The following is a 26,597-nucleotide window of genomic DNA, read 5'->3' as shown; positions in this document are numbered from 1 at the left end:
TGAAGTCTCTTTCCCGAAATTCAGCCTTGGTGCAGAATTACAGCCACTAGAGCCAGTCCCACAATGAGCTTTCCTTAATATGTGCCATTTCTGTGTCTGCAGCTTTAAATGCTATTGAGGCGGAGAGAGGGGGGGGCAAGGTGGAGAGTGGGGGTGTGGCCTTGACCAACTGCCACTTTGCTCGTTTGAAAGCCATGATGTCTCTCTCTCTCTCATGGGTGGGCCAAATTCTCTGGGTGGGCAAAGCAGAGAAAGGGGAGGTAACCTTTCCCCTTATGACATCATAAGGAGGAGATTCCAGATCGGCCCATCTGAGCTTTCATTTTCTCAAAGGCAGAGCAGGATACCCAGGGCTCGGTTTACACCTATCACCATTTCTACCCACTGGGGGACCATAGGCAGGCTGGGGGAACTCATATTAATGTCAAAAAAACTCATAAAGTGAAATTTTCATGCCATGGGACCTTTAAAATGTATTTATTAGACTAAGAGCCCCACATTTAAATATTTCAACCAGAGAAAGTTACATGTTTTTCTCTCTCTCTCTCTCTGTCTGTAGTGTGTATACTTCCTGTATCTGATGAGGAGACAGTATGTGGTCAATAATAAGAGCTGTAATGCCAACAGGTTCATAGGATGTTTACTAGATGTGTTTCTTTGCAGAGCAGTGGTGTTAACCTACATTTATTTATTAGTCTGACCATTCAGGGGCAGAAGACAACATTGACATATGGTCACCTTATAAAAATAATAATAATGTTCTTAGTTTCTGTCCAGGAAGTGAAAGTCATGGTAGGAATCTTACTAGAAGAGAAAAGCATGTCTGTAACATTTCAAAAGTAGTATTTCAGTGATATGAATGAATAGAAAGTGGATGGCAGTAGCTCAGTCCGTAGGGAGTTGGGTTGGGAACCGGAGGTTTTCTGGGTCAAGTCCCCCATCTCAATTTGTGCATGTATAGGACCTGAGCATCTGTGTGTGTGTTTCAGGCCTGTGCAAATTGTTCTGTGTAAAATAATAAAAAAGTATACATGATTATTAAACCTTAAAAACTAAAAGAATTTGGACAAAAATAATAGGTTATTTGGGTGGAATAAATCTTTTAAACTATGAGTACTTGGACAGAAAGTAGAATTTGGGTGGAGTAAACCTTTTAACTCTAGGTAGGCTATTAGTCTCCAGTACTGCAGGAACATTTTATTGCCCTCTCACTGCCATTTTCCATCCATCCACCAGATGGCCTCAGACTTTCCTTCACTTCCCCATCACCTGACTGCCCCTCCTGTGTTCCCACTTTCCTCTGCAGTTGCCTGCACATTCACTTTTCCTGCTTCTCTTGTGGACAGCTTTAGTTTGGACTGTTTGGATTTAGACCTACTCATCCCCCTGAGCTTTTTTTTTTTTTTTAAATCCTTTGCCCCGTTTACATTCAGGTCTTTAATTCCCTCATTTCCCTGTGCACACCCGCCGTGACACACAACATAATTGGGCATGTGTTATTTAAAGTGCCCATATTATGAAAAAAATCACTTTTTCTGGGATTTGGGGTGTTATGTTGTGTCTCTGGTGCTTCCACACACATACAAACTTTGAAAAAAATCCACCCATGCTGTTTAGAGTGAGATACGGTTTCTGAATGTGTCCTGCCTTCAGTCTCTGTTCAAAATCTGCACGGCTTGTGACGTCACAAGCCGAAATGAGCAGGCTAACCGCAACCATTAGCTCGTAGCGTTAGCATGCTAAGTGATAAGAGAATGCTACCTCGTTCTCAATAGCAAAAGCACTGCTACAACACACACAAGTTCACCATAATCTACAAAAGAACTACTTCCATGTGCGCCCTCATTTAGAAGTCTCCCAGCTAATCCTGCCTTGTAACTGACCGAAGTTGTAGAAACAGCCTTTCTTTTACTATCTATGGAGCTAGCTAGCTGACATGATCTACATCTGAGCTACTGGGCATGTGCAGTGCAATCAAAGATAGTCCAGAAGAAGAAGAAGAAAAGAGGTCTCACTCTGTAGCTAAAACAGAGACCAGCTGAAAAGAGGATCTGCAGCAGTGAGAGAGAGCGGTGCAGTACAACAAAAATATGGTGTTTTTTGAAAATTAAACCATGTAAACCTATTCTGGTACAACCTTAAAATACAATATGAACCTGAAAATGAGCATAATATGGCTGCTTTAAAAAAGTTTTTGTAAGTTTTTTTTCGTGTTGCTGTTAAATTGTCTCAGATTGAACACAACTGGTATTGGATTATTATTGTCTTTCTCCAACCAAAGAAAAAAAGGATGTATTAGCCCATACAGAACACACCTAAAGAATCTCCTGCAGTGTCGCGTTGCCAGACCTTCATCCGCAGCACTGAAGAGACGCTCAGCACTTCTTCATGTCAGACTGATGACACCAGACACACAATGGCACTCTCACATTCAACGCTATATTTACTACTGGCATGCCTCAATAGTTTGACAGAGGCAAACTCAACGCAACCGAGGATGACAATCACAGAGAAAGGTATGAAATATTTCCCATTTTTCTTTAACTTATAAACATGACATTGTTGTTTAAATTGCGGTGATGTAAGCTATAACCCTACAGGTTGTGAAAAGAAGACAACTGAAATGGTTTATAATGGTTGAGGAATATGAAGAGTTTTCCCCAGTTAATTTGAACACAAACAAAAGTAGCCCAAGACTGTCATGCTTAGTTTGAAAAAAACAAACAAAAACAAAACAGAGCTGCTGCGTTGTGACTCAGTAGGCTATAATCACTAAAGTGGTCCTCTGCCACAGACATCAGTGTTTTGGCTGTTCATGCGTGAGGATGGAGAAAAAGCGTGTCCCAAAGACTTCCCTATAGGAATTTTGATTGTGATAGGAAACTGTCGGAAATACTGATAGAAGAAGGCCTACATGAATATCTAGGCTATTGACTGGCTACATGGTGTACACAGACACACACACATCCATGAAAATAATTTTCCTTCTTTAATATTTTTTTATTTTCTGAATATCACAATTTTATTTTAATTTGTTCCCCATAAAATTACTTTTTCTATTTAAATTATTGTTTTTATTTTATTCTAATTTTTTTCATAAAATCCCTTTTTCTTCTTCTGAACTGCATTTAATGAGCAGTTTTCCAGTTGATTTTTGTTTTTGTGGACATTGGAAAAACGGGAAAACAGAGGTCATTGTTTCGTTTTTCATCTTTGGTTTGAAACGAAAAACGCATTAAAGGATAATCCATTTTTTTTTCTCAATTTAAACCAATTTATCAGACCCTGGAAATTCATCTTTTAAGTCTTTATCCGTCTACAAGACACAGGACCGATGATAAGACTAGTGTAATTCCAGTAACACGACAAAAGATGGAAACAGAGCTCTGTGTCTCCTCGCTGCTGCTGCTGCTGGGCGGAAACATGCAAGAACATACAGTACTACTGATACAGTCACTGGGAGTCACAAATAGAGGTAGGCTAATTTAAAGTCAACTGTGTGCAGTGATTTGTAAGAGCTCCTTATTTTTACAATAATTAATCGACAACTATGGAGCGTCTACTGGATCTGCTGTGTTTGTGTCTTCTGTGTTTGACCGGGAAAATACTTTGTGATAAAAACGGTAAGAATGACTAACTTCCTCTCCGGGAACCATCACCTTATCGTGGTGGAGAGGTTTGTGTGTCCCTATGAACCTGAGGGCTGTGTTGTCTGGAGCTTTGTGCTCTTGGTAGGGTCTCCCAAGGCAAAGTGGTCTCAGGTGAGGGGCCAGACAAAGAATGGTTCAAAAACCCATGAAAAAACGAGGTAGAGATGATGTGACCCTGCCCGGAGGAAGCCCGGGGCCCCCGTCTGGAGCCAGGCCCAGATGGAGGGTCCGTCAGCGAGCTACGTGGCACCTCTCTCTCCAACCCATGGGCCCACCACCTGTGGGAGGAACTGCTGGGGTCGGGTGCGCTGCCACATGGGTGGCAGTGAAGGTCAGAGGCCTCGACGGACCAGACCCGGGCAGCAGACGCTGGCTCTGGGGACGTGGAACGTCACCTCTCAGTGGGGGAAGGAGCCGGAACTTGTGTGGGAAGTGGAGCGCTACCAGTTGGATCTGGTGGGGCTTACCTCTACGCACAGTCTTGGTTCTGGAACCATACTCCTGGATAGGGGTTGGCAGGTGTGGGGATACTCACAAGTCCCCGGCTGAGCACCGCTACGTTGGAGTTTACCCCGGTGGACGAGAGGTTGTGGGGGGGGAAACTCTGACTGTTGTTTGTGCATATGCACCAAACAAGAGTTCGGAGTATTCGGCCTTCTTGGAGACCTTGAATGGAGTCCTGTATGGGGCTCCAGTGGGGGACTCCATAGTTCTGCTGGGGGACTTCAACGCGCACGTGGGCAATGATGGAGACACATGGAGAGGCGTGATTGGGAGGAACGGCCTCCCTGATCTAAACCAGAGTGGTTGTTTGTTGTTGGACTTCTGTGCTAGTCATGGATTGTCTATAACGAACACCATGTTCGAACATAGGGATGCTCATAAGTGTACTTGGTACCAGAGCACCCTAGGCCAAAGGTCAATGATCGATTTTATGATCGTTTCATCTGATCTGAGGCCGTATGTTTTGGACACTCGGGTGAAGAGAGGGGCAGAGCTGTCAACTGATCACCATCTGGTGGTGAGTTGGGTCAGAGGGTGGGGGAAGACTCTGGACAGACCTGGTAAACCCAAACGGGTAGTGCGGGTGAATTGGGAACGTCTGGAGGAGGCCCCTGTCCGACAGACATTCAACACACCTCCGGTGGAGCTTTTCGTGCATCCCTGTGGAGGCTGGGGGCATTGAACCCGAGTGGACAATGTTCAAAGTTTCCATTGCTGAAGCTGCGGCGGGGAGCTGTGGTCTTAGGGTCTTAGGTGCCTCAAGGGGCGGTAACCCACGAACACCGTGGTGGACACCGGTGGTCAGGGAAGCCGTCCAACTGAAGAAGGAGTCTTTCCGGGATATGTTATCCCAGAGGACTCTGGAGGCAGTTGCAAGGTACCGAAGTGCTGCAGCCTCTGCCGTGAAAGAGGCAAAGCAGCGGGTGTGGGAAAAGTTTGGAGAAGACATGGAGAAGGACTTTCGGTCGGCACCAAGGTGCTTCTGGAAAACCGTTCGCCACCTCAGGAGGGGGAAGCGGGGAACCATCCAAGCTGTGTACAGTAAGGATGGGACGCTGTTGACCTCAACTGAGGAGGTAATAGGGCGGTGGAAGGAGCACTTTGAGGAACTCCTAAATCCGACTAATACGCCCTCTATGGTAGAGGCAGAGCTGGAGGATGATGGGGGATTGTCGTCAATTTCCCTGGTGGAAGTTGCTGAGGTAGTTAAACAACTCCACAGTGGCAAAGCCCCAGGGATTGATGAGATCTGTCCAGAAATGCTTAAAGCTCTGGGTGTGGAGGGGTTGTCTCGGTTGACACGCCTCTTCAACATTGCGTGGAAGTCGGGGACGGTGCCTAAGGAGTGGCAGACCGGGGTGGTGGTTCCCCTTTTCAAAAAGAGGGACCAGAGGGTGTGTGCCAATTACAGGGGTATCACACTTCTCAGCCTCCCCGGTAAAGTCTACTCCAAGGTGCTGGAAAGGAGGGTTCGGTCGATAGTCGAACCTCAGGTTGAAGAGGAACAATGCGGATTCCGTCCTGGTCGTGGAACAACGGACCAGATCTTTACTCTTGCAAGGATCCTGGAGGGAGCCTGGGAGTATGCCCAACCGGTCTACATGTGCTTTGTGGATCTGGAGAAGGCGTATGACCGGGTCCACTGAGAGATACTGTGGGAGGTGCTGCGGGAGTATGGGGTGAGGGGGTCCCTTCTCAGGGCCATCCAATCTCTGTACGACCAAAGCGAGAGCTGTGTCCGGGTTCTCGGCAGTAAGTCGGACTCGTTTCAGGTGAGGGTTGGCCTCCGCCAGGGCTGCGCTTTGTCACCAATCCTGTTTGTAGTATTTATGGACAGGATATCGAGGCGTAGTCGGGGTTGAGAGGGGTTACAGTTTGGTGAGCTGGGGATCTCATCGCTGCTTTTTGCGGATGATGTGGTCCTGATGGCATCATCGGCCTATGACCTCCAACACTCACTGGATCGGTTCGCAGCCGAGTGTGAAGCGGCTGGGATGAGGATCAGCACCATGGCCATGGTTCTCAGCAGGAAACCGATGGAGTGCCTTCTCCAGGTAGGGAATGAGTCCTTACCCCAAGTGAAGGAGTTCAAGTACCTTGGGGTCTTTTTTTCGCGAGTGAGGGGACAATGGAGCGGGAGATTGGTTGGAGAATCGGCGCAGCGGGTGCGGTATTACTTTCAATTTATCGCACTGTTGTGACGAAAAGAGAGCTGAGCCAGAAGGAAAAGCTCTCAATATACCGGTCAGTTTTCGTTCCTACCCTCACCTATGGTCATGAAGGCTGGGTCATGACTGAAAGAACAAGATCCAGGGTACAAGCGGCCGAAATGGGTTTCCTCAGGAGGGTGGCTGGCGTCTCCCTTAGAGATAGGGTGAGAAGCTCAGTCATCCGTGAGGGGCTCGGAGTAGAGCCGCTGCTCCTTCGTGTCGAAAGGAGCCAGTTGAGGTGGTTTGGGCATCTGGTAAGGATGCCCCCTGGGCGCCTCCCTAGGGAGGTGTTCCAGGCACGTCCAGCTGGGAGGAGGCCTCGGGGAAAACCCAGGACTAGGTGGAGGGATTATATCTCCAACCTGGCCTGAGAACGCCTCGGGATCCCCCAGTCGGAGCTGGTTAATGTGGCTCGGGAAAGGGAAGTTTGGGGTCCGCTGCTGGAGCTGCTACCCCCGCGACCTGATACCGGATAAGCGGACGAAGATGGATGGATGGATGGATGGGTTTCATAGCGCAGCGCTGCCGTTTGCACGTACAATGTGAATGGCCCTTCAGTCATCAAAAACCCGATGAGCCTGAGCACGGGGATCGGGTCGTGACTCTGGGTCTGCTCCGGGAAAACGCTGCAGACGTGGCGCCGCTTTTACACGAGACTCAGGGAGGGAGTGGGGGGACCACGGTGTAGAGGGGGAGAGAGTGTGTGTGTGTGTGTGTGTGTGTGTGTGTGTGTGTGTGTGTTTCAGTGATTGTGTGTGAGCCTGTTCTTTGTTCTAAAATGTTCCAACTTTTCATTCTCAAAATATTGATTGTTTGTTGATTGTTTATAATATATAAATAAATAAAAATTGTTTCTGAAACATTCATTCATTGAGTAAGTATTTTAAAATAATTCACTAAAATAATATATTTGCCTAAAATGTAAATTATTAGAATAAAGGAATATATTATTACAAAGTACAAACATAAAATGTCATTTAACATGTTTGGTTTGCCTGTAGTTCCAGCTGATGTCCACCAGAGGGTGCCATGTAACCACTGAACTACATTTATTTCCTATATTTGGTAATGCTGCTCCTCTCTGGGTGTTTCCTCTTGTTTCCTGTTTAAAGTTTCCAGAGTTTGTGTCAGTTTTTTCTCTCTATGTGAAGCTCCAGCTGAAGGTAATTTAACTCTAATGGCTGTAATGTTTCAATATACTGTATATATATATATATATATATATATATATAATATAATATAATATAATATAATGTCTGTAACGTTTGACTGGTGAACTTCAGCTGTGGTTAGTTTAGTTTAAGAGCAGAAAGCTGCAGAGAAACCAACTCAACTGGACTTGTGATTAATTCAAACTGGCGTCTTCACAAAGATCCACCGACATGTTGTGTAGGAATCTGGGAGTGTAACTGTCTTATAGATCCTTTATAGAGTTTTGAGTTTGTTTATTAAACATAAATAAAGTGTTTGAACTCAATTCTAAAGGTGGTAAAAAAAAGTGTGAATATGGAGCCTTACATTAGACTACATTCACACAAATACACTACTGGTCAAAAGTTTGGGGTCACTTAGAAATTTCCATTCCTCTCCATTATAGACAGAATACTATTACTATAATAATATTGTTTTTTTAATCAGGGCAGCAGTTTTCAGATTACATTATGTACATAATTGCAAAAGGGTTCTCGACTGTTGTAGAAAGAAGTGGCTGATCTTTACTGCAATATCTACATTGTCCATTATCAGCAACCATTCATCCAATGGTCCAAAGGCCCATTCTGTTTACTAATGTGATATCATTTTAAAAGGCTAACTGAGAAAACATTGCAGAACCCTTTTGCAATTATGTAAGCACATAATGTCATCTGAAAACTGCTGCCCTGGTTAAAAAAACAATGCAACTGATCTCAGCTGGTATTCTGTCTATAATGGAGTGGAATGGACATTTCTAAATGACCCCAAACTTTCAACCGCTAGTGTATATCCAACAAATGCAACCGTTGTCCAAGCAAAATGTAATCTTACATACAGTATCCAAACTATATATGGAAAGTATAATATGAAATTTTACATAATATCCATAATACTGTACACCTCAAAATGAAATATGGAGCGTTACATTAAACTACATTCACACAAATATATCCAAAAAATGCAACCGTTGTCCAAGCAAAATGTAATCTTACATACAGTATCCAAACTACAGTATATATAGAAAGTTATAATAATAAGTATGTATGAACATGTCAAATTATTGTGTGAAGCACTATACTAACCTGTGGTGCTCCTAATAACCCAGCTGCTTAGGGATCCACTGCCTTTTGCTGCCTCCTGCAGGTCCTTCTTTTTCTGCTTCCTTATTCTCTCTTTACGTGGCATCTTTGCATTGTTGCAGAATTCAATATCATGATTTACAAAAATAGACAAAATAACAAGATATAAAACCAGATAAACAGTTTAATTGCAGCCTATAACTGCAACCTGAGCTGACTATCAGATTTCTGTAGCAGTGGCTAGTAGGCTTTGAATCAGAAAGGGATTTGCAAAGGTATGCAGCATGTTTCAGATTATCTTCTCAAAATATAAGGATGTCCTTTATTAAGAAGGTATATACATATATGTACATATTTAGAATGTATAGACCACCAAACTACACCGCTGACTACAAATAACCTAAGCTAATTTCCCAAAGAAGTGACATGTTCTTTTAAGTGGGCTGCTGGTTGAGAGGCAGAAATCAGATGGAAAAGTGTGTGTATGCGCGCACACACACACACACACACACACACACACACACACACACACACACACACACACACACTTATGTTAACATACAGAGAACTGCTGCTGTCTTCTGTTGTGTATCAGAGAATGAAACTGTGATGCTATAAGGCTATCACACGATGACTCTAGTGTGTGCCCTAATAAAACGAGTAATTGTGGCCATGGCAGCTCGTGCAGTTACTGCAAAATGTCACTACTTCAAAGTTAGCTGCCGCTGCCACAAATTTAGCTTGCCTGCTGGCTGTTTTCATCCTGGAGGAGACTCGTTAACTAGCGTCAGCGGCTAGAGGCTACTATAAAAAATCAAAAGTGCATGCATGCATGCATTCTCATTCACTTCAAAAGCCCAATTACCGGCACTTCAACTTCCAACCTTCTCTCGCTCTCGCTGGCCGCCGACGGACTCACTTGTGTCCAAGTGGCGTGCCTCACAGGAAGCGGACATGTGTCACACGATAAACCTGGTCATCATGGAATATGAAGGTTGTTTTATCTAGCAAATTATTATTGTTAAATATTCTTCTTAAACGGACAACTTCTGGGCCATCGTCAAAGAAAAAAATGTGAGAGAAAATATAAAATAAAAATAAAATATGGACAAAAAAGGGCACTTTGGCCTTGATAGCAAAAGGGGCAGGTGCTCAAGCTCAGCTTCTGGTTCTTGAGATTAAAAAGTGGTCTTCCTCTCTTTCTAACAGGACCCATCAGAGACCAGACCCTCCTGAACCTGAACCCAGCTGTGTGTCCATGGAGCCATCCCTACTTAAAAAAAAAAGGCAACCTGTAAGGGACAGGCCAATTAAAATGGAGGAGAGAAGGAAGAGGCAAAGACAGAAGGAAAGGGAGGAACATATTGAAATAAAGAACCGAAGACTGAGGTGAGTTGTTGTGAAACCTCCAACAAACTAGAAGTAGTGTTGTCTCATTGGGTGTGTGGTCTTCTTGTAGAGGGTCTCTGTGTTTCCAGCCCACTGTAGCCTGCCGTCCAGGTGAACTCTGGGATATCTATGGACCTGTTTTCACCTGGTATTAAAATCTGATCTGAATCATCAGATCACAAGTGGACAGCTTTAAGTAGAGGTGTGAATCATTGTGATCCGATCACTCAGAGCACATTCTGAGGTGGTCTGACCCTTCTCTTATATCCCCATCTGTCTGCTGCTCTGTGCCCCGCTGTTACCTGGGAAAGGCAGCCACCGATATTCAATAACCTTTATTATTAGTTTCATAAAAACATCCCCAAATTTTACCAAAATGTATTACTACCAACCTTCCTGCTTTTATGTCTCCTTTTGTTATTTGTTAGTCTCTCATTGGCAGATCTCCACAGCGCTGAGTAAGCAGGCAAACTGAGGTGGTTAAATGGTTTCATTTACTTTATAACATCAGAAACAAAACATTTGTTACAAAACATGTTGTCTATATCCACAACTTTCATTTCTGGGATTGTTCCTTTACTGCCGGAAATTCTGCCGGATGTCCCTCATCTTTGGCCGGATGTCCGTCCCCTTCCTATGTCTTTGTGTTGGCGTTCTAACCTCCGGTGGATTTCTGAGGACTATGGTTAACTGCTTCTCAGGGGTCTCATGTATAAAAGACTGCGCAGCTTTCATACCAGAAGATGGAGTACGGCCAAAACTTGAAAAGTACCTACGCACAGAAATATTCACATGTATAAAACTGGCCGTACGCCAGGTCCTGCACACCTTTCCTTTATACATCACAATCAACGTGAAATTGAGCGCACATGAATGAGCCACCGACCCCGCCTTGCCTCCTCCCATAAATTAATATGGAAATGACTATAAATGCGCCCCCAACGTCATTCTTTGTCGAATCACAACGGGTAATACCTCTGCAGACGGAAAAAAAAACTTCACCGACTGTGAGGTTGAGGTGCTGATCACGGGGGTGGAGGCGAGAAAAAAATGTTCTGTTTGGAGGTTTGTCATCTCGGATAAGCAATAAAAGAAAATGCCCAGAGTGGCAAATGGTGACCGGGCGGTGAATGCAACGAACCATGGCAGAAATTTACAAAAATTTCGAACTGGAAATCAAGAGAATCGTGGCAGCGCCACACCAGTTACCAAACAACGTGCATCTCAGTGTCAGTCCAAATTACGCACAATAAGCAGTTTGAAGTCACTGATGTAATGCCATTGATTTTCTATGTGTTAGTATGCTCAGTGAAACTGAGTCCAGCGCGAGGTAGACCCAAATCAGAGGAGGAGAGGTTAGTGAGGCCAGCGTCTCCACGGCAGATGACTATGGGGAATACAGAGGATGACTGAAAGTATTTTCTAAGTGGATTTTTCATTTATTTCCCATCCTCATGTTTAACAGAGGTTAAGTAGCCTGCAAATTAAACAGTTGGTAGTGTGAAAGATGTGAAACATTATCCACATAAATGATCAAACTTTTATGGAGTATTTGCAGATAAAATTATGTTTTTTCATAGACAACGTCACGTAAGTGAAGTGGAAACTTTATTTTGTAATGTTTGGTGATTTTCGGCACTTTTCAGTTAGAATTCGTCACGTTACAGAGAAAGAAAATACTTTTCGGACGGCCCGCACATTCTCACGATTGCTCAACAGTTGGCGTGACGTGCCGCACATTCTCACGTCAAGTTAATTTTTTATACATCACAAAGTGTCCGTGAAAACCAAAACGTTTATACATGAGGCCCCAGATCTCTGCAGGGTAAATCCAGACAGCTAGCTAGACTATCTGTCCAATCTGAGTTTTCTGTTGCACAACTAAAACTGCTTTTGAACGTACACATGTTCCACCAAAACAAGTTCCTTCCCGAGGCTATTTAGCAGAGGCACCGTGGCTCTGTCCGGTGCTTAGCACCACCCAAGATGATTGTGATTGGTTTAAAGAAATGGCAATTAACCAGAGCACGTTTTTCCCCCATCCAGGAATGCTGTGTGGACTAGTCAGACCTTCCTCCGCAGTGCTGTGGAGGAAGGTCTGGCTATAAGAGACTACTGAACATGACCCTCAATAAAAATGTTTTTCTATCAGTTCCCATCAGAGACCAGACCCTGCTGAACCTGAACCTGAACCCAGCTGTGTGTCCTTTAAAAGCGACCGGTCAAAAGATTGTTTTGTGGATTGTAAATGTGTTTCTGACAAAAAGTAAGTCATTATTAGCATTCAGTTGTTAATAATTATGTATATAGCCTGTTGTATTATTATATTTGGTATAAGTATCAGTTCTGATCAGTAGTATTCAATGCTACTTCCTCTTTTTCTTCAGACTATCTGCTGATGGAAGGTAAGAATTGAAAACTGATAAACAGTACTAATATTTGAAATAAAAACTGTTGTCTGTGTTAAAAGATTTTTTCGATATGCACATTTATCTGTGTTTGTTTCAGGATCCAGCAGCAGAGACCAGAGTCTCCTGAAGCTGGACCGGGACCTGAACCTGAACCAAGCTGCGTGTCCTTCAAGAGTGACCGGTCTAAGGATTTACCTGAGACCTTCAAAGATGGACGTCACTCTGTTGATCCAAGGTGAGGATTTAAAACTGAGAAAAACACAACAGAGTGTTTGTGTCAGATTCTCATTTGTGAGTCATTGGTGTAAACTGGCATCTTTCAGAACGCTGCAGACCGGAGCATTGCAAGTATGTGCAAGTTTCAACTCGTCTCATCCAGACTCTTTGGTCTGAACTGGACTTTAGCAAGCAGGCCACCCATAATCCTTTACTAGGGCAGGGGGCCTTGCCAATAATAACCGAACAGCAGAGGGCAACCCATAAGCAACCTGCTCCTTACCATGCATATCTGATAGTGGTCTACAAGATGCAGCCCACCTGTGTGTTTCACATGGACTCACTCTGTACATTTAAAACTGTTGTGTTTCAGTGTAAACACTGTTCTCCTGGATGGCATGACAAAACAATGAGCAAATATTGCTTGAAATGTATCCACAATCCATTGTTGCAGTGTTCTGGGTGCAGTGCAGATTATATTCAGTTTTTATGTTTCTATCAGGAGAAAGCTGGAAGAACCAGAACCCAGCTGTGTGTCCATGAAGAGCGACCTGTCTAAGGGTTTACCTGTGGCCTCCAAAGATGGACGTCACTCTGTTGATCAAAGGTGAGGATTTAATATATATATATATATATATATATATATATATATATATATATATATATATATATATATATATATATATATATATATAATATTCACTTGTTTTGTGTTCACACTAAGTTTGTTCAAACAAACCAAGAGAAGACATCTAGTTACATTGTTACCATAGTTCTCTCAGTGAAAAGACTATGCCTCCACTCTGTTACATATTCCATATGTAGAAGAATGATTACTACAGAGAGATAGAGATATATAATCTCCTCTTGTTCCCAGAAACCTCCAAAGAAGGCTTTTGGATGCTGTTGGTGATGGTGTGCCATATGGAGGGGGCAGCAGCTGGACAGACCTGTCTCTCTAAGTTTGGTGCTTGTTGTCTCTGCGGCAGGTGCTAGTGAACATGCAGGCGGCAAAGTTTTGGACATATTGGAGTTTATTGAGGATGTTGTTGGGTTTACCATAGAGGATGCTATTGCAGTAGGCACGTCATAAGGGCATGGATATGTGTTTCGGCAGAGGGCAGGGACGGCTGGAGGCGGTCAATGTTCTTAAGGTGTTAAGGCTCTGACACACCAACCTAACAGCCGACCGTTGGCAGAAAAGGCAGTCGGACTGATCAGTCGGCTCCCTGAGGTCCAAAAAGTGTCTCGGAACACACCAAAGCGACTCCGACTTCAGCGTACGTTCTGCGCATGCACAAGATGTAATACCTCTCCATAACAGCAGGCGGCGCTAAAATGAGAACCGGAAATGACAATGCGTCACGTGGGTCTTGCTTCTCCAGCCGGCCACAATGGTGGCCTGTTCAGAATACAATCTCGTATTTTATGAAAGTAATTCACCGAAACGTGTTTCTGAAAACCTTTTAAGAGAGAAATAGGCCATGCTGTTGCTTAATCTATCTTCACTTCAGATCGACAAAGGTCAGTTTAAAAGATTTTCGTCAGATTTTGAGAGGCATTCGTCCCGCTCATCCTGCTCGTCATTTCCGGGTTAGCACTCCATCAATCAGATTGGTCATTGAGTCCGACTGCCTGCCCTCCGATTCAACATGTCAAATGATAGTGGATTGGGTGGCTGTTGTTTTAAAGGAGAGATATAGTTGAGTGTTGTCTGCCTAGCAGTGGATACAGTCAGAGGCCATGATGGTGGGTCTCTCCCAGAGGAAGGATGTACATAATGAACAGCAGGGAACCCAAGATACTTGAACTCCTTCATCCGGGGCAGTAAATCTTTTTGAGGCCAACTGAAGGGACTTCACCATTGCATGATGTGAGCTAATTCTTCCTGATTCCTCGACAGAGTGGACCAGGAGATCTCAGAAGTTCCCAGTGGTCAGTCTGCCCAGCAGCATCAAACACACCTTGATTCTATACATATGGTCTGTACATTTACAACAACTACTTTTACATCTATCTTGTTCACAATCATCTGGTGCACTTTATAGACCACAGGATTGTCATTGTTATGTTTTTATCTTGCACCATAGATTAGCACACAATTGTGTTCTATCTCCTTACAATGACACTAAAGTCAATTCTGATTCTGTGGATAAATATTTTAAATGACTTCTTATTTGACCAAGAGAAACCAGAGCTGAATGTATAAAGCAAACAGCATCGGACTCAGGACAGAATCTTGAGACATAGATTTAGATGACGGAGCGTAGTAATGAACAATAACTGAAAAACTCCTGCCTGAAAGGTAAGAAGAAAACCACTCCAGAGCTGATCCAAACATTTCCATCCACTGCCTGAGCCTCTCAAGTACGATACAGTGATCCACTGTATCAGATGAAACACTGAAGTCTAATAGAATTAATGCAGAATCTTTACTTTTGGTTAATTAAATACCATTATATAATGATCCATCAATGAATCTTGAATTATTTGTTTACACAAATGTCATCATAACATAATCTACAAAACTGGTGTGTTTTGATAATCAAAGTATTTTTAAACTCCCCCAAAACATTCTGTTAAGTGACAGTGTTGTTTTTGGTATCTTTTGGATCTTTGCAGGGACAAAAGATGGAGACGCCTCAAAAAGTCATCTTGGGAATTTTAGAAGATTTAGGAACCGATGACTTTGAAAAATTTAAGTGGTACCTGCAGCAGAAAGGGACCCTAAAAAACTTCCCAGCGATCCGAAAGAGTAAACTGGAGAATGTAAACAGGGTGAACACAGTTGATACGATGTTCCAGACCTACAGTATAAACACTATTAATGTGACCAGAATAGTTTTAGTGAAGATCGATCAAAATGATCTAGTGGAGAAGTTATCAAACATCATCTATGAACCTGCAGGTAAGTCATAATCATTATGAATTTAAAAAAATGGATGTAACAAAGATCAAACTTATATATCACAGTCTTCAACAAACATTAGCTTTGTTGCCAATGTCTCCCTCTTATCTACAAAGATACATATGTTGTGTTGACAACAACAGAACAAGCTACCAAACATCCACAAGAACAAAATTTAAAGTGTCTCCAAGAACTAAAAATGATGAAACAAAGTCAGACTGTTTTTGTTTACTCTGCTGGTTAAAATGTACACACACTGATGTCACTGTAAGATACTGCTTGGGCAATATTAATTCCCTCTGTAATTAAGTTATATACCTTCTGGTTTATTTGGACAATGAATAGTTCACAGATGTATGATTGAGACACCCAACATATCAGTTGTTTTTGAGGAATACTAAGTCATTTTACAATAGTTAACATATTCAGGACCTCGTCATCAAATGGGCTGAATAGAATTCATGAATACAGAAATGTGCACACTCACATTCACCAGAACAAACCCTCATTGATTTCATTGTTTTATTCATTCAGAGATGCTTGCTGCATGCCAGCGAAAAGTCAAATCCAACTTACATAAGACGTTCCAGCGTGTGTTTGAGGGGATTGCTAAAGCAGGAAACAAAACCCTTCTAAATGAGATCTTCTCAGAGATCTACATCACAAAGGGAGGGACTGCAGAGGTCAATACTGAGCATGAGGTCAGACAGATTGAAACAGCATCCTGGAAACAAGACAGACCAGAAACAACAATCAGACGAGAAGACATCTTTAAAACGCCACCTGGAAGAGATGAACCAATCAGAACAGTGATGACAAAGGGAGTGGCTGGCATCGGGAAAACAGTCTTAACACAGAAGTTCATTCTGGACTGGGCTGACGACAAAGCCAACCAGGACATCCAGTTCACATTTCCATTCACCTTCAGAGAGCTGAATGTGCTGAAAGAGAAAAAGTACAGCTTCGTGGAACTTGTTGATTGCTTCTTTAGTGAAACCAAAGAAGCAGGAATCTGCAGGTTTGAAGAGGTCGTGTTCATCTTTGACGGTCTGGATGAGTGTCGACTTCCTCTGGACTTCCACAACACTGAGATCCTGACTGATGTTACAGAGTCCACCTCAGTGGATGTGCTGCTGACAAACCTCATCAGGGGGAAACTGCTTCCCTCTGCTCGCCTCTGGATAACCACACGACCTGCAGCAGCCAATCAGATCCCTCCTGAGTGTGTTGACATGGTGACAGAGGTCAGAGGGTTCACTGACCCACAGAAGGAGGAGTACTTCAGGAAGAGATTCAGAGATGAGGAGCAGGCCAGCAGAATCATCTCCCACATCAAGACATCACGAAGCCTTCACATCATGTGCCACATCCCAGTCTTCTGCTGGATCACTGCTAAAGTTCTGGAGGACGTGTTGAAGAACAGAGAGGGAGGAGAGCTGCCCAAGACCCTGACTGAGATGTACATCCACTTCCTGGTAGTTCAGTCCAAAGTGAAGAATCTAAAGTATGATGGAGGAGCTGAGACAGATCTACACTGGAGTCCAGAGAACAGGAAGATGATCCAGTCTCTGGGAAAACTGGCTTTTGAGCAGCTGCAGAAAGGCAACCTGATCTTCTATGAATCAGACCTGAGAGAGTGTGGCATTGATATCAGAGCAGCATCAGTGTGCTCAGGAGTGTTCACACAGATATTTAAAGAGGAGAGAGGACTGTACCAGAACAAGGTGTTCAGCTTCATACATCTGAGTGTTCAGGAGTTTCTGGCTGCTTTTCATGTCCATCTGACATTCACCAACTCTGGAGACAACCTGCTGTCAGGAAAACTAACAACCTCCAAACCGTCCAAAGTGTTCAGATACATTTATCATTTCTACATTCTACCCATGATCTACCATGAATCTGCAGAGACGCACTTCTACCAGAGTGCTGTGGACGAGGCCTTACAGAGTCCAAATGGACACCTGGACTTGTTCCTCCGCTTCCTCCTGGGTCTTTCACTGCACACCAATCAGAATCTCCTACGAGGTCTGATGACACAGAAAGGAAGTAGCTCACAGACCAATCAGAGAACAGTCCAGTACATCAAGAAGAAGATGGATGAGGTTCTGTCTGCAGAGAGAAGCATCAATCTGTTCCACTGTCTGAATGAACTGAATGATCGTTATTTAGTGGAGCAGATCCAACAGTCCCTGAGATCAGGAAGTCTCTCCACAGATAAACTGTCTCCTGCTCAGTGGTCAGCTCTGGTCTTCATCTTACTGTCATCAGAGAATGATCTGGGCGTGTTTGACCTGAAGAAATACTCTGCTTCAGAGGAGACTCTTCTGAGGCTGCTGCCAGTGGTCAAAGCCTCCGACAAAGCTCTGTAAGTGTGATTTAATCATCAATAAATACTCTGCTATCTTTCAACAGGAGGGAAAAAGTAAATAACTTGTTTCCTTCCTGTTGTCTCTCCAGACTGAGTGGCTGTAATCTGTCAGAGAGAAGCTGTAAAGCTCTGTCCTCAGTTCTCAGCTCCCAGTCCTCTAGTCTGAGAGAGCTGGACCTGAGTAACAACAACCTGCAGGATTCAGGAGGGAAGCTGATCTCTGTTGGACTGAAGAGTCCACACTGCACACTGGAGACTCTCAGGTCAGGATTCATTAGCCCATTCAACTGATGACCATTTAAACTCTGATTAACTTTATTAGATAAACAGCTGACATTGCTTTTTGTCTGTTGATATGATAAACTTGGGCAGTAGTTACTAGACTCAGTTACTTTACATTAGGGTTTTTCATCATTTGCTTTTGTTGTTGAATAATTAAATACCACAAATGATTTTAAAGATGTATTATGAATCTGGACCAAAATGTACCTGGACAACAAACAAACATAAAACAAACACATGGCTCCACATGTTGACAGAGGGTTCCTGTGTGTTGTTCTGTGTGTTTGCAGTCTGTCAGGCTGTCTGATCTCAGAGGAAGGCTGTTCTTCTCTGGTCTCAGCTCTGAGCTCCAACCCCTCCCATCTGAGAAAGCTGGACTTGAGCTACAATCATCCAGGAGACTCAGGAGTGAAGTTACTGTCAGAGGGACTGAATGATCCTCTCTGGAGACTGGACACTCTCAGGTACAAACACTGATGAAAAAAAAAGGAGATATTTGTGTAGGAAGTTTTAAAGGAGAACATCTCCAGGCACTAAAATGATTACTCCCTTTTGTTAATAATTGATGTAGTTTGGACACATCTCTGTATGTTAAAGGAACTGTCTGTGGTTTTAAGAAACATCCTTTTTTTCCCTCTTTCCCGGGATCAAATCAGTTTCAACTAGACTCCTAGCTTAGCACAAAGCAATGTGCTTTCTACACTGTGAGGATACTATGCATCCTGATAACGTTCCCTTGGCCTTTGGAATTAAAATAGCCCCACATCATCACATGCCCTTCACCATACCTACAGATTGGCATGGTTTTATGTCGGTTAGCTTTATCAGGTTGCATAGTATCATGGATCCATGAAATAACTGGCCTTTAAAAATAAAAATCTGCCTGCCTCTATGGGAATTTAACATAGGGGTGTACTCACTTTTGTTGCCAGCGGTTTAGACATTGATGGCTGTGTGTTGAGTTATTTTGAGGGGACAGCACATTTACACTGTTATACAAGCTGTACACTTAATACTTTACATTGTAGCAAAGTGTCATTTCTTCAGTGCCCATTAAAAGATATAATGAAATATTTACTAAAATGTGAGGGGTGTACTCACTTTTTGAGATACTGTATGTGTGTGTGTGTGTGTGTGTGTGTGTGTGTGTGTGTGTGTGTGAGAGAGAGTGTGATGTTTCTCTACAGCGAAAGATACGCAGTTGCTATGAACGCTGCTATCGCTGATCCCACAGATCTAGCATGTTGTTTGTATCATATGTGTTTACATGGACATGAATATTCCAGCGTTCATATAGCCTATAGATCAGTTTATCAGGAACTAGAGACGGACATCTCCATCCTATAAAACAACAACCTGTAGTTTCAGTAATATTCTCATGACCAGGGGCCTCATGTATAAACGTTGTGTACGCACGAAAAGGTTGCGTACGCACGAAAAGGTTGCGTACGCACGAAAAGGTTGCGTACGCTGGTTTTCACAGACACTTTGTGATGTATAAAAAATTAACTTGACGTGAGAATGTGCGGGGCGTCACGCAAACTGTTGAGCAGTTGTAAGAATGTGCGGGCCGTCCGCAAACTCTTTTCTGGCTCTGTAACGTGGCGAATTCTAACTGAAAAGTGCCGAAAATCACTAAACATTACAAAATAAAGTTTCCACTACAGTTACTGGCATACGTCTGTGACGTCTATGAAAATCGTAATTATATCCACTGATACTCCATAAAAGTTTGATCATATTATGTGGAAAATGTTTCACATCTTTCACACTACTGTTTAATTTGCAGGCTACTTAACCTCTGTTAAACATGAGGACGGGAAATTAGTGAAAAATCCATTTGGAAAATACTTTCAGTCATCCTCTGTATTTCCCATAGATGAAATATCTACTCACTGTGCAACAAAAAGATCGGCACAGAAAATGCAATAGTGTCTGTGATTCTGTAGTTGCTGAGGCTCAGACATCCATGGTGCACAGGAGGTGGGACGCACGGATCCAGCTCCCCAGGAACAAACACTGTGTTGGGGGGGCAAACTCATGTGATGCGTAATTGATCCTGTGGATGATTTGTAGGCTATTAAGTGAACAAGGTGTACCCGGTCCACCAAACACTGGGCTGTGACTGTCTTGATTCTGCACATATTTAGTTACTGTAGTAGTTTCATTATTTCATCCATGCGTGGCGCAGCAGATCCGTGCACACTGTCATCTGCCGTGGAGACGCTGGCCTCACTAACCTCTCCTCCTCTGAGTTGGGTCTACCTCGCGCTGGACTCAGTTTCACTGAGCATACTAACACATAGAAAATCTATGGCATTACATCAGTGACTTCAAACTGCTTATTGTGCATAATTTGGACTGACACTGAGATGCATGTTGTTTGGTAACTGGTGTGGCGCTGCCACGATTCTCTTGATTTCCAGTTCGAAATTTTTGTAAATTTCTGCCATGGTTCGTTGCATTCACCGCCCGGTCACCATTTGCCACTCTGGGCATTTTCTTTTATTGCTTATCCGAGATGACAAACCTCCAAACAGAACATTTTTTTCTTGCCTCCACCCCCGTGATCAGCACCTCAACCTCACAGTCTGTGAAGTTTGTTTTCCGTCTGCAGAGGTATTACCCGTTGTGATTGGACAAAGAATGACGTCGGGGGCGCATTTATAGTCATTTCCATATTAATTTATGGGAGGAGGCAAGGCGGGGTCGGTGGCTCGTTCACGTGCGCCCAATTTCACGTTGATTGTGATGTATAAAGGAAAGGTGTGCAGGACCTGGCGTACGCCCGGTTTTATACATGTGAATATTTCTGTGCGTAGGTACTTTTCAAGTTTTGGCTGTACGCCATCTTCTGGTATGAAAGCTGCGCAGTCTTTTATACATGAGGCCCCTGGTCATTATGATATGATAAAGTATGCCAGGAACACACTCTCATACACATCAAATGTGTTATAAGAACAGCTGATTTCTGGAGCAGTAAACAGCTTTAGAGGGAGGACAGTTATTGTGCGTACTATGAAATAAAATCCTGACTCAGACCTCCTCTATCTGGAAAGTGTCCTGAGATAACATCTCTTATGATTAGACACTTTAAAGGAAATTAAACTGAATTAAATATTTAAATTGATTGACAGCCCAAATATGAATATAAAATGAGTAAATTCCAACCGTAAATTTGATCAGAATAAAGCTGTGTGTGTAAGAGTGATGTAATGCCCCCCCCTCCTCCTCCTCCTCCTCCTCCTCCTCCTCCTCCTCCTCCTTCTTTCAGCATGGAGCCTGCTGGAGTCAGATGGTTGAGATCAGGTCTGAGGAAGTGTAAGTGTGTTTTTAATTTCATTCATCAAACTGTGACATCACTCATTCAACCCTCTGATGTCATCATCAAAGTGCTGATTGGTTAATAACTGCATCTGTGTTGTGTCTCGCGTCTCCGTCAGATTCCTGTGAACTCACACTCGACACAAACACAGTGAACAGAAAACTCAAACTGTCTGACAACAACAGGAAGGTGACACATGTGAAGGAGGATCAGCCATATCCTGATCATCCAGAGAGGTTTGACTACTGGCATCAGCTGCTGTGTAGAGTTGGTCTGACTGGTCGCTGTTACTGGGAGGTTGAGAGGAGAGGAGAGGTTGATATATCTGTGAGTTACAGAGGAATCAACAGGAGAGGAAACAGTGCTGACTGTTTGTTTGGATATAATGATCAGTCCTGGAGTCTGTTCTGCTCTGATGGTCGTTACATAGTCCGGCACAATAAGAGAAAAACATCCATCTCCTCCTCCTCTGTCTCTGGTAGAGTAGCAGTGTATGTGGACTGTCCTGCTGGCTCTCTGTCCTTCTACACAGTCTCCTCTGAGTCACTGATCCACATCTACACCTTCAACACCACATTCACTCAGCCTCTTTATCCTGGGTTTACAGTCTGGCGTGGTTCTCCTGGTTCCTCAGTGTCTCTGTGTTGTGTGTAGGCAGGGGCGCCGTATAGGGGGGAAAAGTTAGGACAATTCCAAGGGCCCATGACTGACAGGGGCCCCAAAAAATAGGTAAAAACTAATATAAAATTATTAAACCATCATCATTCAGTATATATATTTCAAATACAATTAATGATCTCTTTGTTTTTACTTGTTTTTGGCAGTACAAGTTAAATATCCCCCATTGACCAAAAAAACATCCATATTGACCGACCACCCCCCTGTATCTGCATGAAATGGTTTGGTCCTGCCTTAGAGCACTCAGTGACGGTGTTTAGTTGCAGTCAGTAGATGCGCCAGAACTACAGTGACCACAATGTTGCCAAGTAACGTTTAATCAAAATCTGGTTTTCAAAAAAGGAAAGAGAAAAGAGAGAGAGAAAAGACAAAGGAAAGGGTGTCAAACTGTAACCCAGTTTTTCACCAAGAAAGGTGGGTAGCCTATAGTCTGTGAGTGGGATTAACCTGTTGGCTTAATGTCCATAGTGAAATAAGCTAGCTAGCTACAGACTAGTGTTAGCCTACATTTAATCACCATTTAATCAGTGCAGGGAAACATTTAGCAAGATATTCATATTAAATCATTGTCCCTGCCCCTTTTAGCAGACTTAACAACAGATGAGTCAGCAGCACCCCAGTCTCCCCCTAACTGTGCCCCTCCCTGTCCCAGTGAAGAAGGTGAGCAACATTGTGTTCAATGACATGCCAGTTAGCATCATTGCAGGGAGTCTGTGGGGATTTCTCTGTCTCTCTTGCTCTTTTTACCATTACAGAAAAGAAAATGAAATATTTATTAATGACAGAAATTCAAACACATTAATAATTATTTTCTCACATAATGATCATTATGAAATAAAATTAAAAAAAACAACAACCTACTGTCTGTACTGGATGCTGGACAGTTGGAAACAGTGAGTAGCTTACCTGAGCCTGCATGTGCATGGTTGCTTTTAATCTTGCATCAAATAGTGAACTGCATACTAGACTTGCATGCATGTACAAATCACCAGCAGTAAATATTGTGCTAGTACTAGTATTGAACTACAAGAAGCAAAACAGTTGCAAGCCTCTAATTAGAGTTATGTAAAGCTTTTTTTTCCTAGAGATGTGGTGACAACAGCTGCGCAGAGGGGGCCCAATTTGATTTTTTGTCATGGGGCCCAAAATTCCTGGCGGCGCCCCTGCCAGGGGCGTCGGACTGGGGGTAAAACCAATACTGATTACCAGGGCCCAAGGAGAGAGAGGGCCCTTGAAAAGTCTGGAATATATTTTATTTCACCTGAATATTTTCATTTCCTAATTACATTTCATAATGCATGTCAGATGAAATGTAAAGTGTATTGGCTGAATAACTTGGTTGATTGACTATTGATTGATAAAAAATTTTTTTTTTGGGGGGGCCCATCAGGACTGTCTATGCATAGGGTCCAGGATCTTGTGCTACGCCCCTGGTCATATCATTAAGTTCGCTGACAACTCGGTAATAGTGTCGCTACTGACGCACAACGACCCTGAGTATGCTACCTTAAATGATTTTACAGAGTGGTGCAAGTCGTCTTTTATGAACATTAACGCGGCAAAAACTAAAGAAATGCTGATCGACTTTAGGAAGAATCCCCCCACCCTCTCTCCCACCCTTATTAACGATCAAGCTATCGAAGTAGTGAAGCAATACAAATACCTCGGTATTATAATAGACTACAAACTCACCTTCAAGCCTTAAGTTGATGCTGTCTGTAAAAAAATCACACCAGCGCATGTTTTTTTATCGTAAACTTTTAATGTCGATAAGACCTTTATGAGGATGTTTTATTGCCTTTGTGAGCTGGTTTGGGTCCCTCACTCTTAAAAACAAAAACAGGCTGCAATACATAACTAAAGTGTGTGGCAAAATTTCCCATAACTCTCTGACTGACTTAAAAAAAAAGATTGCTATATGAGACAAAGACCTTTTCAGTCAGCCCTTTTGAGTCCGTCCCGTCTGCCTAAATGCAGGACAAACGGACACAAAAACTCTTTTGTTCTTCCTGCTATAGGCTTTGTTAATAATTCAATGTGAGATGTGGACTTCTGTGTAGTATGTATTTATTTGTGTCCTCTATTGATAGTGTCTGTTGTTTGTATGGCTTATGTGTTGTTTATGTTGCATTCTATTGCTGCACAACGAATTGCCCATCGGGGATAATAAAGACTCCTTGACCTTAAATACTTCTTCCATCACTGCATTAGAGAGAGCAGTATGAACTGAGGGGAATGTGTTCACAAAGATAAAGATTAGAAGAAATGTAAAACAAAGATGTAAATCAGCAAAAGGAGTGAACACGTGGGATCTTTTAGATGCGGAAATGAAAATGTGTTACACGCTACCAAGATTTGTTTTTTAAATACAAAAAATAGGATGCTAAACAAATATAAAAGTGAGGCATGAATGGTAATGTGTAAGAGAATGGGAATGTATTTTTTAGGGTTTATTTTTTTGTTTCATACCTTCTGCACGTAATATCGGTGTTAATATGTAATAGCCTATGTATATAAAATACAGAAATTATTAATAATAAAGATTGATAAGATCCTGAGGGACCTAAGAACAAAATAAGAATAAATAATAACTGTAAAAAGTGTAGGTGTAATAAGTAAATACTATAACCTAAACGATCAGAATGGATTATAAAACGAGTTAAGATGACAATGTATGAACTAAGGTGACACTTTTTTGTTGGTTTGTTTTTTACCATTTATGTTATGTATGTGATGTTTATGTGTATTTATATGATCGAAATAAACTAAAAAAAAAAAAACAAACACTAAACTTTTCATATTGTAGTTTCTACTTTAGCTTAAAAAAATAAGCTTCAGGCAGTTGGCAGGATGCACAGTTTCTCGGAAATGCACATCAATGACCCACCTTCTCAGTACAAAATAGAGACCACACACACACACACACACACACACACACATACACACACACACACACACACACACACACACACCAGAAATGATGCCACATCTAAAGTTACTAAACTATCAATATTTTTGATCTGTGCTAAATATTAGGAAACATTTTGATGTGACAGCAGCTGAGCAGCATGATTAAAATTCTGTTTTCAGACCTCTGCATGTTTACAGGTGCTTCAGACATTTAGATAAAATAAACAATTACATTTGCAAATACATAACTCAGTCAGTGTAATGATCAGTTTTCGGTATACATGCAGTTTAGTGTCCCAAATCCCCCATACGATCTCCTTAATTATGAACCTGATAAACCACCTGTGCTGTTTAACAGCTGTTTATAGTAATTAATGTGCGCGTGACAAGTTTGCTACTCAAAAAGTCATTTTGTTGCAAATGTGCATTATTTACAAGAGAGCACTAATACACACAGTTGCTACAATTTACAGTGTAGCCTAAAGAAATCATGATAGACCTACTTACCTAACCGCCCCTCAAAACTCGTTTTATAAACAGCTCTTTTCCGGCCGCACCCCGACCCAGTCCCGACCGGCTCTGGGAATTCATAATCCCGACGATGGTAGCTTCATGGGAACTTTGGGACACTCAGTTTTTGGAAAATAATAAACTAAACTGTCTCAAATAAGACCCTCATCATTTGGGACACTCAGTTTTTGGAAAATAAAAAAATAATAAACTTACCTGTCTCAAATAAGACCCTCATCATTTGGGACACTCAGTTTTTGGAAAATAATTTGGGACACTAAACTGCACGAATACCTCCGTTTTCTTACTGTTTAGTTGAGCAGACGTGATTCCAGAGCGAGTCAGGAGGCAGAGACTCAGAAGAGGAAGAAGCTCCATCTCTGTCGATGTCTCCTAAAGATCTAACATCACTTTAACATCACAACGTCTCTTATAACGGAGATGGAGACACTCCTAACCTACATCCATGCTCCTAACGGGGGGATTGGAGGATTACGCAAGCTGCAACAACAGCCACACTTCCTGCACACATCCTTCAGAATAAAACCGTCATCCTCACATAACTAGGACTCATGCATCATGCACAAGAGCTGCTCATAATGTGTGCAAACTGCAAAAAGCTCTTTATCTTCACACCAACATTAAAGCTGATAATTAAATAAAAACTACAGAGCTAAAGATTAAGCTATATATTGCAATTTCTCCAAAATAAAAGTTAATTAACTAAATGTTGCACAGAAAAGAAGTTACTGTGAGCAAAATGCAGCCGTACTGGATCAACAACCAGGTAAAGTGTGATCAATACTTTCTGATAATTTAACTGTGGAGTAAAGTCTGGCTACACCACAGATGCATTATGGGATAGGAGAGGAGGAAAAAAAACCTGCTGTGGGTTGTTTGCATTTCTTTAAACCAATCACAATTGACCCTGGGCGCTAAGCTCCGGACGTGTACAGTAACGTA

At 42.5% G+C, this 26,597-nt stretch overlaps 2 protein-coding genes across 2 annotated transcripts in view; both read left to right on the top strand.

Annotated features, from left to right (window-relative positions):
• The window catches only part of LOC118495300 (nuclear factor 7, brain-like), a 1,057,410-nt gene that overhangs the window by 374,318 nt on the left and 656,495 nt on the right, over nt 1–26,597 (top strand). The gene's annotated exons all lie outside the window — the stretch shown is intronic.
• On the top strand, nt 18,384–21,673 carry LOC118495304 (ribonuclease inhibitor-like). The gene is made up of 2 exons (XM_036002433.1): nt 18,384–18,675; nt 21,655–21,673. Exons 1-2 carry the CDS (start codon nt 18,449–18,451, stop codon nt 21,662–21,664), a joined length of 237 nt encoding a protein of 78 aa, XP_035858326.1. The 5' UTR covers nt 18,384–18,448; the 3' UTR covers nt 21,665–21,673.

This window comes from Sander lucioperca, chromosome 6 (assembly GCF_008315115.2).
Source record: "Sander lucioperca isolate FBNREF2018 chromosome 6, SLUC_FBN_1.2, whole genome shotgun sequence".
NCBI lineage: Eukaryota > Metazoa > Chordata > Actinopteri > Perciformes > Percidae > Sander > Sander lucioperca.
The sequence above is the reverse complement of the archived record's forward strand: the minus strand, read 5'-3'. Positions and strand labels throughout refer to the sequence as shown.

Excerpts from the sequence above, each read along its gene's own strand:
- LOC118495304 (XM_036002433.1), top strand. The coding sequence starts at position 18,449 with ATGGCTCCACATGTTGACAGAGGGTTCCTGTGTGTTGTTCTGTGTGTT.